The sequence below is a fragment of the Pygocentrus nattereri genome, chromosome 13 (genome assembly GCF_015220715.1).
Source record: "Pygocentrus nattereri isolate fPygNat1 chromosome 13, fPygNat1.pri, whole genome shotgun sequence".
Lineage (NCBI taxonomy): Eukaryota > Metazoa > Chordata > Actinopteri > Characiformes > Serrasalmidae > Pygocentrus > Pygocentrus nattereri.
The window spans coordinates 9305048-9318818 of NC_051223.1; the positions used below are offsets into that span (position 1 = coordinate 9305048).

The following is a 13771-nucleotide window of genomic DNA, read 5'->3' on the forward strand; positions in this document are numbered from 1 at the left end:
GAGATACAATCTGTAAGCCAGCAAGGTGGAAGATGCCACTCCTATCAGGATAGAGATGTTTCATCATGGGATAAAGGTGATCTGTCTTCAGATTCAGATTCCTTTATTGATCCCAGGGGGAAATTGCAGAAACATAACTCTTTAATATAATGCAGGGACTCTTACAGACAAGAAAGGAGATTTCCTGAAGTGGGGTCTGGCAGCGCCATTTCTATGAGAACATTTTTGGCCTTTCATACTAAGGTCAAAAGGACAGAGTGTACAAAATGTGGCACACATCTTTAGAGGCACTGCATCTATTATAAATTGAGGCCGTTCTGAAAACTGAAAACTGTCTTGATTGCTAACGAAGGGCCTCACCAACCAATCTTAAGAAGAAATTTCGGTATCACTTTCTATGAATACCATGTCTGAGCATCTAAAAAATACATGTACAATCCCAATTCCAATGAAGTTGGGACGTTGTGTAAAACATAAATAAAAACAGAATATGATGATTTGCAAATCCTTTTCAACCTATATTCAGTTGAATACACTACAAAGACAAGATATTTAATATTCAAAGGGATAAACTTTATTGTTTTTTGCAAATATTCACTCATTTTGAATTTGATGCTTGAACGTGTTTAAAGGTTCTTATAGACATGGCATTCATAGAAAGTGTTACCGAAATGTCTTCTTAAAACTCACTTGTGCAGTTTTCATGAAGATCTTGATGTTCACCAATCTTCGTTTTTCTATCTGGGATTTTTTTCTTAGGTAGGAACAGAATCTATGTGCACTCAGGAGCACAAAGGTGCGAACAATTTTATGGTTTAAGACCAGAATCTGACATGGACTTTTCTTAGGATGTTTCTTAAGAAAAATCTTAGCAAGATATTGGAATTAGAATTTAGAACCATTTTGCCAACTTTGTTTGCACACTGTGGAATTAGACCTCTGCATTTAACCCACCTGTGCAGTGAAACACTCACATACATGCACACTAGTGAACACACACACACTAGGGGGCAGTTAGCACACTTGCTCGGAGCAGTGGGCAGCAATATCTATGGCGTCCAGAGAGCAACTGGGGGTTAGATGCCTTACTCAAGGGCACTTCAGTCATGAACTGTCAGCCAAGGGGATCAAAGCGGCAACCTTCCGGTCACAGGGTTTGTTCCATAACCTCCAGCCCAAGACTGCCCCATGACTGGTTAATGATACTTAAACATTTTATATTGACCATTTAAAAAAAAACATTTAAGTACGTAAATCTGGTGTACATACTGTAAATTCTCTATATTGTCTTAAATTATTCGTAAGGTGTTTATTTTTACATAAATGGCTGCAACTGTAACAACTGCAATTTCCCCCTGGGATCAATAAAGGAATGTGAATCTGAATCTGAATCTGAATCTAAAAGCTACTGAGGAAATAAATCCGAATATGCAACAATGACAATGAATTCAGGAAACGTGTTTCTCTTTTCATGTTTCAGTAATCTCAGAAATAAAGGTACTGCCTCTGGGTCAGTGCCCCTCTTGTCACTGGAGTGGTTCCCTCAAAGGTCCATCTAAGTACCTCTAGTCAGGGAACATAACTGAACCATAATCCACTGATATGATATGTTCTAAGCTGTACTGACTCCACACCCTGCCTCGCCTTCTTCTGTTTTAAAACATTCAGTTATGAAAAGGTACAAATACCAACTTTTCACCTGGAAAAACCGATTTAAGATTCACAATCAGACCTTAAAACCACGGCTGAACTTTTTGAGGGAACACTTACACTATTGGTAATGTCCTTTGTCGCCCATCTGTAGTTTGTCATGCGAAGATTTAGCGAGCGAGAAGCATGCAGATGTTGTTACATTGCTGGAAATGGAGGATACATTTTTCTCAGACCAGAAAGATGGTTATCATAAGGCAACAGCTGATTACATTACCGCTAGCATGTAATACATTTACTTATGCAATAAAGGATTATTTCTGTTCCCAAATTAGATTCGGCGACGGAGACCAACGCCGGCCACCCTCTTCCGACTGACCGACCATCCGTCTCCAGAGGAAGAGAATCCAAGTCATCAGGTTAGAACGTACATCAGCAGTATTATGTAATACATGAGGGTGAAGTCCAAGTTGAGCTTTGGCGGAAATGCCAAACCAAGGATTACTGAGCGCTTTCCGAACCTACTGGGAGCTGATCTGAAAGTGGATGTTTGACATCATTTCTTACCATTTTGAAAAAGCAAACTCTAAATCTTCCTTTTTAAGGGATTTTCATGAACAGACATTTCTGTTTTTCCCAGTATTTCACATATTTTCCAACGTCCATCCGTTGTCTATTTTCTTGCACTATTACTCATTAGCTTCACTGTTTTTAGCTTCACTGTTTGCATTTTAAACAAACACCTATCAAATTCATTGCATCCTTTTTATTCTGCATGTGACTCTTCATTGTGATGCATGACGTGTTATAGATTCATCATGCTGTTATTATAGCACCACAAGTGACGCTATCTAAAGGGACTGAAGGGTGGAATCTGATTTTTTTTTTTCCCAGCTGGCTGTTTGTGAAAATGGACTTCTGAAGGCTAAACGAGTCAACACAGCCGTCTATCAGCCCCCATCGCTCAAAGGTAAAGAAATTTACAGAAAGAAACCTTAACTTTACCAAGTTATGCCAATTTCTGTGAATGTTACTGTACATTTGCAATAACAGTAGAGTTGCCAAGTTGTCGCAATTCATATTTACAGCACTCATACTAAAATGGTTGTAAACTTAAGACCAAGGTATGAAATACAAGGGGGTCCTGGGGGTGCAGGACTTCTTAATTTACCTCCTGGACCCTCTGAATGCCTCAAAATCAAAATTCACATTTTTATGTCACTACTGAAAATGAGTTTTTGTCTGTGGACGGAGTCTTGATTTAACCACGCCCCAGCATTTTAGGGAAGTAAGTGAGGCTGCATCCCTGTCCCTCATGGCCACATGGTGAGCACTTAGATCCCATTGTTTTGAAGTAAATGTGTCCCAAATTCTGAAAGTCAGTGCGGAACATTGAAAAGTGTCACTACCGAAACAAATTTAAATAAACTTTTTTAATGTTTTAATGAAAAATATTTTGTGTGAGTACTGCTGTTCTAAGCCGTGTTTACTAGTTATGTACTGGCAGTGTTTTTGAGTAAAATCATCACTACTGAAACATTTAGTAAAGTTTTGGTAGTGTTAGCATTATTTTGTCAGTGACAAATTGGAACGTTTAATCATTCATTGAATTGAAACAAGTCACAGGGTCACTCAAAATAATAGGATTTTAGTCTAAATTCTAAGTCCGTTACAAGTCCAAAATATGTTTTCAACCATTTCAGTAGAATGATCCACATAGAAAAGAGAACATATGTTACTTGAATGTATTATATCAGCACCAGAAGTCACTGTTAAAGCTCAGGCTGAATGGTATTGAAGTCAGTGTGGGAAAGTAAATGTACACCACCGTTAGCTTGGTGCTAAAATGGCCTGGCAAATCCCATTGAGACTAAGTCCCATAGCTAGCTGACATTAGGATTGTTGTAACACTGGCAATCAGTAATGCACAAAGAAAAAGGAAACTTGCAAAGTAAAAGTTTCTACATGAAATTCTGCTATAAAATTACATCATGAAAAAATAGCTAGTTTAGCTTTTAGACAGCAAACAAGCCAAAGATATGATGGTCCTGCTGCATCTCTAAAAGCATTTTTGGTTCCTACATTTACAGAAAAGCTAAGAACACTGTGTCATGTCATATGGAGTTGAATACAGTGCATTATTATAGCGCAAGATTTCTTGTTTTTTTTAATGTTTTTGTTAAATGTTAATGAATAAAATGAAGGTCCAACTTGGTAAAACATTAATTTGGGGGTGAAATTAAAAATGCATTTAATGTTAAAAATTAACACAAGTATGTCTATATATTCTGTCTGTGTGCCACCCTATGTTGTAAAATGGTAGACTGGTGTGGGAATTTGTGTGTGTGTGTGTGTGTGTGTGTGTGTGTGTGTGTGTGTGTGTGTGTGTGTGTGTGTGTGTGTGTGTGTGTGTGTGAGGGGATTAGGAGGGTACAGCCAGCTGTGGAGTTGAAGTGTGAGTTCGTGCAACTCTGGATGATCTGGGATTAATGCAAAGCACACACAGCTGACTGCTTGTTGTAACAACCCAGATAGGCGTGCACACACACACACACACACACACACACACACACACACACAAACTGTTTCTACACTGAAAATTTCATGCAACTTTAGTTGCTTGAAACCTACATGAAACCTAATTGTGCTTCAGTTGCATAATGTAAAGCATCCTGCAATTTCCTGGAAATTCAGTTGGAAACATCTCAACTTTGTGAAACAAGTTTCACAAAACAGCCAAACGCATCACATGATCACGCTGAACAATATTGTTTCAAATGGTTGTTTTTGTTGGACCAATAGACAAGAAAATTAATCAGAAGATGGTTTATTGGATGGTCAACTTGATCAACTTTATGCAAGGTTGGTAGTTTTTCATTGAGTCACTGTCAAACAAGCACAAACAAGTTTCTGGAAACTGAAGGTTCTGTAAACATTTGGTTGAACTGCATCTTTGTTAGCCAGCTGTTATCATGATGTGTGTAGCTAGATTCATTTTCTTCTCTCTTGACAGCCTATCATTTTACACAGAACTCTGCTTAAGTAGCGATTCCAAGAAAGGAGGCTTAGATTGGAAAAATCTAATACATAGCTATAAGCTGTATAAACTGTATAAGAGCTATAGATAGATGGATAAAACACATCCAAGCCTCTTTTACACACTTTAAAAACGATGGCTCTTCAAGAACCATATAGTCACATAGAACCATGAACATTTAAAGAACTCTTTGCATGATTAGTGTTCTTTGCATCATGAAAGTTTCTTCAGATTGATGGAGAATGTGCTGTAGATGGTTCTATATAGCACCAAATAGAGTTTTTTATTGTTACAAGCTACAAGCCTTGAAGAACCATCTTTTCTAATGCTCAATCAAATCCTCACAGCAATGTTCCAACAATGTTCTCATGTAAAGCCTTCCTAGAAGAGTAGTTACTGTAGCAAATGGGGGGCAAACTTGCTGTTAACACGCTGGATGAGCAGGTGTCTACAAACATTTGGACATATAATGCATATAGATATGAAATAAACAACAACAGCAGCTCAAAAAACCATAAGAAGATGTTGCAAATATGCTGCATATGACTTTAAATAGTGAGAACAATAAAGTTTATCAAAAATATGAGCTGCTAATTTGTCTAACTAGTGGAAAAATCAAATGTGCTGTGTGTTTATACCTCATGTATGTAGCTGTCAAGTTGCATGAAAATTATGTTGCAACTAGAGTTTCACCACATAAAGCCAGCTTTGTTGTGTAACAGTAAGTTAGACTGTGTTGTTGAAGGTATCAGAAAAATGCCAGGTTGGAAACAGCTGTGGTTTCTTTAGTAGCGATGCTGTGAAGGTGTAGGAACAAACTCTTCGGTGACACCCGTCTCTTGCATAAAAAGATGTTTATTAGCATTGAGAGGTCGAAGTCACAAAACAAGCCTTCACGAAACAGCTTGGAGAGAACAGCCAATAGTCTCTGACACATACATTCCAGCTCCTGGTTTTATACCTGCTGTGGACGTATAGCCCACATCTGGTTTCTATTAAGACAGCCTCAGTTCGATGTATGGCTCCTCTCAAGCAATATACCTTTTCTCCAGAATGGCCCTGGTCACCTAACCCCATATATAGCCATTGTTTACATTCAGGGGGCCCCTTTCCTGTCCAGATGCCTCCTACATCAGCTCCACTGAAACCCTGAGATCCCACAGAGTAAACTTCAACCAGGATCTTACACAGTATAACCAATATAATAGAAATTAATGTTATGACTATAGAATTAATAAGATCAAATTCACCACACAACGACAACAATTTTTCCACTATGCTAATGTTAGCTTGATTACATTATGACAGAAAACAATATACCTGACCTATCCTAACAGTGCAACCTCTTCACATACATACAAAAACATGATTGATGAATAACACACTCTAAGTGTAGATATTTTGCTTGCTACAATTTCTCATTGGGTTGAATAGGATCAACATTCTGTCCAACAGAGCTACATTTGAGGCCAGCGCATGGTCAGGTCAGTTACTTTTATTCCATCCTTCAGTAATTACATGGAAAACAATGCGCCGATGTAATCGCCCAGACCTAGCAACAATACAAAGAAGTTAGAAGAGTGTGTGCAGGTAGCATTTGCACAATAAAAGGAAGTTTGTCGGTCCTAAACCATGTCCCGCTCTGACACACTGATGTCTCTGTTCTTTCTTGATCACTTGAGCCAATCTCCAAGGTGACTTTCGCCAGGCTCCGGCCTCAGAGTAATGAAAAGAAGGAGAAAAAAAAGGAGGAGGGGAAGATAAAGCTGATCTGTTAGAGTGAGTTAATGTCTTGGTGGCTGAGAGCAGCTCCATTGAGGGCTGATGGATGGAAGTGATGACAGACCAGGTATGAGGCGGTGATTAATAAGGAACTGAAGCCGCTCAGTTTTTTCCTGTTGGCCTGTACTCTGCTGACCGAGTTCAGCTCTTTTGCTGACATGCTCTCTCTCCCCACATGTCCACTATAGACAGTGTAGTTTTAGCAGCACCTAGGCACAAGTTGATTAGCGGATTCATTGATATACTACTGTATGAACCCAGCAGTAACCAGGCCTGGGTTCGATTCCCCGTCGGGTAACCAGGGTCCTTTCTGTGTGGAGTTTGCACGTTCTTGCATGTTGACATGCAGCCAGCCCAACTGAAGATACTAAATTGCCCCTAGAAGCGAATGTGTCAGGCCTGTGATGGACTGGCAGCCTGTCCAGAGTATTTCATGTCTTCCTTCCAACAGCTGCTGGGATAGACTTCTGTTCAGGTCCTGAAGTCCTAACCAATTGGTGAGCTCACTCAGCTATATCTATACTCTTAAAATGAAAGTTCGTTAAGGGCTCTTTAGTAAAGAAAATGGTTCTATATGGAACCATGAACGCTCAAATAAATCATCATGAAAGCGTTCTTCAGATGGATTGAGAATGTGCTGTAGATGGTTCTATATAGCACCTCTTTGAAAAGGGTTCTATATAATACTAAAAATAGTTCTGCTATTGCTATAATGTCAAAATATCAAGCTTATACCAACAAAAGAACCCTTTTGGTGCTATAAAAGCTAAGAGCTCAATAGATCAATTCTTATAGAGTATATAGAACCATCTACAGCACATTCTCCATCCATTTGAAGAACACTTTCACCATGCACCAAGCACCCTTTAATCTTGCAAGTGGTTCTTTGGGCATTCATGGTTCTATTATAGAACTATTTTCTAAAGAATCCTTTTAAGTGTGTACCTAAATATCAGAAGAATCAGGTTAAAATTGATGTGCAGCTGCACGTTAAACCCCTGAAGTTGGTCTAGACAAACCTGAGACTAAACCTGTGCTAAGCTAATGAGCAGCAGCCCCCAGTACGTTTCTCTAGAGCACAGCATTTCCCTGCAAAACACTCGGAATTACATCTCTGACAACTGAATTAGGCTGGAATTTTGAAAAACGGAATGATAGAACTCCTCTTCTACGCTCATTTCTGTACAAGCGAGGGTGGAAATATTAGTTCATGCCAAGAGGCGACATTAATTAGGTCAAAAATACACTTTTAGCAGCATTTATGAATAATGAAGAGCAGCAAGGAAAGGAGTGAATGTATTTAGCTGAGATTCATTCTGAGAGTTAAGACAGCACGTGGATACATCAGTCTTCATTCACCACACATCAGTGTTTAATGACGTTTGCTGGCATCGTGGTGCAGATGAAGAATTCATTCCCATTAATAATTAACAATGACCTGCTCTGCATTCACAGAAGATTCATTTTTGCAGGGCTTGGACTGCAGTGCGTGGAATATATGACCATATCTTATTGCACTTTGTTCTTCTTACATGGGCACCAAATGGCTGTTTAAACCCCAATATTAACAGCGTGAAGTATTTCTTATTGTTTTTGCTGGAATCAGTACTAGTGTTCTGATAGTAACCAGTAACAACAGCCATGAAAACAATAATCATAACTTCCTTTTTTCCATTTTGAATGCCGGAGCACTGTGTGTGCCCCACAGTACAAAACTCTGGTCAATCTACAGTCAATTTTTACTGGTTTTTGCTGAATTTAATGCACTGAAACCTTCACATTAACTTCACATTTCCTGTGTATCAACATGTAGTCCATCTGTTTCTCTGATACTTTGTCACCCTGTTCTTCAGTGGTCAGGACCTCCATGGACCCTCACAGAGCAGGTAGTATTTGGGTGGTGGGTCATTCTCAGCACTGCAGTAAAATTGAGTTAGTGTGTGTTGTGCTGGTATGAGAGGATCAGACACAGCGGTGAAAAGGGGGTAACAATGTGTCAGAGAAACAGATGGACTACGGTCTGTAACTGTAGAACTACAAAGTGGGGCAGTCGTGGGTTGGAGGTTAGGGAGCTGGCCCTGTGACCAGAAGGTTGCCGGTTCAATCCCCAGAGCCGACAATCCATGACTGAGGTGTCCTTGAGCAAGACAGCAAGACAGTAAGTGGAGCTGATAAAATGGACAATGAGTGTAGAAACAGGGAGGTGTATTTGATGAGTGTGTATGTGTGTGGTCCTTAAATCAATTATAGCTGATTTTAAATAAATACAGTGGTATTTTATTGTTATGTTTCTTTGTGAGCTCCTGATTTATTGATGTAATTGTTAAATTTGTAGGTCCCGTAAACGAGTGGTGCTCAAAATGAATTGAGCACCTGTTCCAACTTGATATTTACTGATGTGCTGAGTCAGCTTTTTTAGAGCAGGTGAAAACACTACAGCAGGCTGTGCAGAGGCACTTCAGAACAGGACTGGCTCAACAGGCAATGAGTTACATTCTGACCGATGGCTCAGAGCAGAAGAATATTTCACACCAACCTGCTTCTGCTTCCTCTCCGTTTCTGTAGCTGTTCAGAAGATGGCGGAGGCTCATCTGCAGTCCTCAGAAACAGGCCGAGACAGTCCGTCCTCAGAGTGCTCGGACAACGAAGAGGCCCCTGCAGACGCCGACAGAAGTGAGGCATTGTCTGTTTGTCTGTCTGTCTGTCTGTCTGTCTATTAATTAATCCATCATCCATCAGACCATTCATCTATCCATTTAGCTTTCTATTCATTGACCTATTAATTAATCTGTCCATCTATGTATCCATTGTCCATAATCAGTCCATCCATACATTCATATATCTATTCAACCTTCCTTTCATCTATTATTAATCCATCTATCCATGCATCCCTCTAACAATCTGTCTATCCATCTATGATCAATCCATCTTTACACCCAACCTTCTCTCCACCCACTCATCCATCCATTCATCCACCCTAAAATCTGTCCATCCATCTATCATCAATCCATCCTTCAATCCATTCATCCATCCATTAATTAAGCAAAATATTCATCCATCCATCCATCCATCCATCATTATTTCAACTCTCCATCCATCCTTCCATCCTTCCACCAATACATCCATCCATCCATCCATCCATCTTTCCGTCTATCCATCCTTCTATCCACCCATCCACCCAGTCAATCAGTCATGCAGTCAGCTATCCAGCCACACTTTAAAAAAATCTGAATATGTAAATTTCTCTACAATGAACTATTTTACCTCAAACCATCTGAATGACTTTTTACATCTCAGTGTTTGAATTATCCATGTAATTTGAAATTTCAGTGGAATTCACTGGGAATCAATAGAAATGGGCCTTTTCTATAGGACTTTGATCCCATATTGATCCCTTAAAATATTTTTCCAAAGATCTGCCAGATGACACCAGATCTGACCAATCAGAGCATCACTCAGCACCCGAGGTCACAGATGAGGATACGGGCTCCACTGTGCTGCATGACACTCCAGGGGAAGATGACGGGGCACCTGCTGAGTCAAGAGGTGGAAAGGACAAGAGTGCAGAAAATGCAGGTAGTGGACAGAATAAGGACAAATTTCATCAAATGCTGTTGATCAGTATGACATGTTTTTTTTTCTAAAGTGTATGGCTGTAGTTTTACACTAGGGCTACGAGGTTAATGTATCTAACAGCACTGGAATCAAGTGGACTGCATAGCTAAAGTATCACATATTTGCCTCAAATTTTGTCAAGTTGTTGAATAATATTCAGTAGTCAGTCAGTGACGTGTCTGGGACTTACAGAAGGCCTAGAGTGACTTTTTCACCCAAAATTGGTTCCACTGTAGGAATCAATCAAAGTAGGTTGATTCCACGCTCAGTTACTGATGCATGATGATCCTATTAACTCAAAATAGATTGTAAAAATAAAATAACCTGTAACATTTAGTTACCAGAAATCAGTAAACCTTCTCTGAAGGCTTTCAAAGCTCTGAGGGTTCTCTACTCCCTGTACTGTTGTCTATAAAAATGGGCACAAATTGTGGAGGCTGGTTCATGATATTAAACTGATTCTCTCTTTCTCTCTCACTCTTTCTCTCTCTCCTTCTCTCTCTCTCTCTCTCTCTCTCTCTCTCTCTCTCTCTCTCTCTCTCTCTCTCTCTCTCTCTCTCTCTCTCTCTGTGGATTTTGCCTTGTTCAAGTTGAAAATCGATCTCCAATGGCTGTTGTTGACAGCCCCCATTCAGATTCCTCAGAAATTGAAGAAAAACCCCACAACTCTGCCAGAGGCACAAAGTAACACGTTACAGTAATGTAATTCCACTTTTCCTGTAGTGAAGCAACAGGTTACAGTTGTAAACTCTGAACAAGCTCTAATGTGAAACATTAGACACTTCTAAATGGTTTACTCACTATGCATTAAGCTTTATTCAGTAGGACTTGTATTAGTACGTAATTGGAGTCAGTAATTTTCAGTTCTGTGTGTGGGAGCGGGTGGGTAACCAGCCCACTGCAGTGGGGGAGCGGGATGAAGGGCACATGAAGAGAAATCCTGCAAATGAATGAATAGTGTAAAGAACAATCACTAAATCATAAACAATATCACATGATAACAGTGAAAGTCATTCAAAAGAGTTTGGCAGCAGCCAATCACGTGAACAAAACGCAAATTCTTGTAGCTTAAAGAGACGCAGAGCCTTCAGTCTGATGGCCACAGTTGCCCAGCAAAACACCAAAAATAACCACTCTGTGGTTTAATTCCTGCTCTGTGTTCACTGGGAATGAATGTCATTTGGTGAAGTTACTTCACAGGGAGCCTGATGACCATGGATAATATATTTATGAATAGACTGTCAGATATTTGACGTCAGTTCACCTTAATGAAAGCAGAAGCAGGACAAAACCTTTCAGTTGTGGGCAGGTGTGGGATGAAATCATGTGGGAGCAGGTGGGAGCAGGACTGAAAAAGGAATCTAGTGCAGACCTCTATTGGAAATCATTGAGGATATACAGCCTCACTCCTACCTGTAATGCATTACATTACGCTTTCATTAATGAACAAACTGTAAGCTGAATAGAAAAAGATAAGAGACAAGGCAGGAGAAAATGATAGTCCATAAAAGGTGTGGTGCTGGTAGTTTATTTAACTATAGTTTCTTTAACTATCCCAGCACTGTTCACCTGTACATCTGTCCATCCACCAATCCACCCACACTGCTGCCCATACAGTAATCTACAGGCATCTACAATTTTCTTGAAGGGGCACAAGAAGGGGCCATGTACAACTTTGACCTAACTTAGCTAAATTAGACCAGATAAAACCACAACATTTACATAATGCAAGGTTCCATAATAAATGCAGGTCTTTTGTAGCCAAGAACCATTTTCAGCTTCTGAAGTTAATTTTTGGTTTATACCTCATCTTTTTAATCTCCAGATGCTTGAGCTGGAGCACTTAAGCAGCAAAAGCAGGTTTATACTAATAAAAGACCTTCTGAACGTTTGTCCATCCTCAGATTCGCCAGATGACACCAGATCTGACCAGCCGGAGCATCACTCAGCATCTGAAGTCACAGATGAGGTTACAGGCTCCACTGTGCCACGTGACCTTCCAGGGGAGGATGATGAGGCTGAATCAAAGGAAGAGCCGGACAAGAGTGCAAAAGACAAAGATAATGGAGAGTGTAAGGAAAAAGGGGAAGTCTGATACTAGTTGATGAGATACAAACAGAATCAGATGGCGACTTATACCATGTAAAAATCAAACTTAAGTGAATTATATGAATTTTTAAGAGCTGTATTTTCAAATGAGGACATGTGTCTTGAGAGAGCGCAAGCAGGGTCACACTGAAGGTCAGCATATGAACAAGTGAAGAAAGAGAAGCTATTAACACGGTAGCAGTCGTAACGACAGTATCAAGCTTGAGGGTCTCGTGACTGCAGGGGACCTCGAGGACGTTGTAAGACACGCACATCTTACCAAACTCCATCGGAAATTTGCAATTCTGTCAAAGCCAAACCCGTTAGCATGTAGACCATAGAGAAATCACTCCTTTCAACCTTTTAACACTTCACTGCATCCTCTCTCCCGTCTCTCAAGTGCCTTGATCATAAATGAAGACATGCCCACCTAATCCCACAGTGGACCGTCATAACCAACATGTGCTGTCCAGCCAAACACAAAAAATTGTATGAACCAAAGTGTTTCATAAACATTCACCCACCGAAGTTATGACTTGATGTTCTGTTCTTAAGGAACAGCTTCAAGTCCTTTCGGAATGTGTCCATGAGCTTGCCAAAATGGGTTCTTTGGACCAGTATCATTAAATAACCACTTCTGATGCCCTAAAGAACCTTATAATGGCTAGTTCTTTGGAAAAAAACACTTTTGTAAATTTTGGAAAAAAAGGCCTACATTAACAGGAAAGGTCCATTTGACTGACATTTAAAATAAAAAAACACAGGCCACTTTCTCTTTAAATGGCACTACAACAAAAACAAACCTATTGGAAACAAACTGGTGTCAGTAAATGTATCCCACGTGCTAGGCTTCAAAGGAACATTACCGCATACCTAAAGTAAAGATATTAATATTGCACAATGCTCTAAAAAGACTAAAAAGAAAACCGTTTCTTATCAGCAGATAAGAACCAGTGCATAGAAGCACATATTCACAGACATGCCAGGCAGAACGCATCTGACAAAATCCAGATGTGGACAACTCAGCATATAGATCTCTGTCATATTGAACAGTCCATACCTGAACAGAGTGCCTAAGGCTGTTATGGAAAGAACCTCAACATTGAAGGTTCTATACAAATTAAAGTATCTAGAATCATACATCCAACCTATGAACCCCTTAGGAACAGTTATTTTTACAAACCTGATTAGCCACTGTTTTGTTATATAAATATTCATAATGAACATCAATCTATAGGTCTTTCAGGTCATGCTTCAGTTCTCAAGAGGATATTTGCCCTGGCCTTCACGAAGAACCAAGGTCCATTTTTTTTCCCGATAAGGCATAGTTTGGGTTCCATGTCATCAAATCAATCTTCAATACAATGCTAAGTCTTTTACTCTTAATTCTAACTAGAACATGATGTCTTAAGTAAAATGACAGAAATCTCATATTGTGATGCTACCACCACCATGCTTCACCATAGTTGTTTCTTGGCTTTTTTTAAGAGATGATCTTTGTTTAAACGAAATTTAATTTGCTGCATTTCATTTAGATCAAGTGTTATAGTTTCTGAGCAACAGTCCCAACTCAACACAGATTAATGGATAACCTAGACT

The 13771-nt window shown here is 39.6% G+C and overlaps 1 protein-coding gene across 1 annotated transcript in view; it reads left to right on the plus strand.

Moving 5' to 3' along the window:
* The window catches only part of LOC108441172 (protein phosphatase 1 regulatory subunit 1B), a 28145-nt gene extending 15772 nt beyond the window's left edge, over nt 1–12373 (plus strand). Inside the window, exons 2-6 of the mRNA XM_017720554.2 lie at nt 1986–2069; nt 2545–2620; nt 9035–9142; nt 9884–10045; nt 11989–12373. Of these exons, the coding sequence (XP_017576043.1) occupies nt 1986–2069; nt 2545–2620; nt 9035–9142; nt 9884–10045; nt 11989–12179 (621 nt within the window). The 3' untranslated portion in view covers nt 12180–12373. The remainder of the gene's footprint in view (nt 1–1985; nt 2070–2544; nt 2621–9034; nt 9143–9883; nt 10046–11988) is intronic.
* Nucleotides 12374–13771: the final 1398 nt, after the last annotated feature.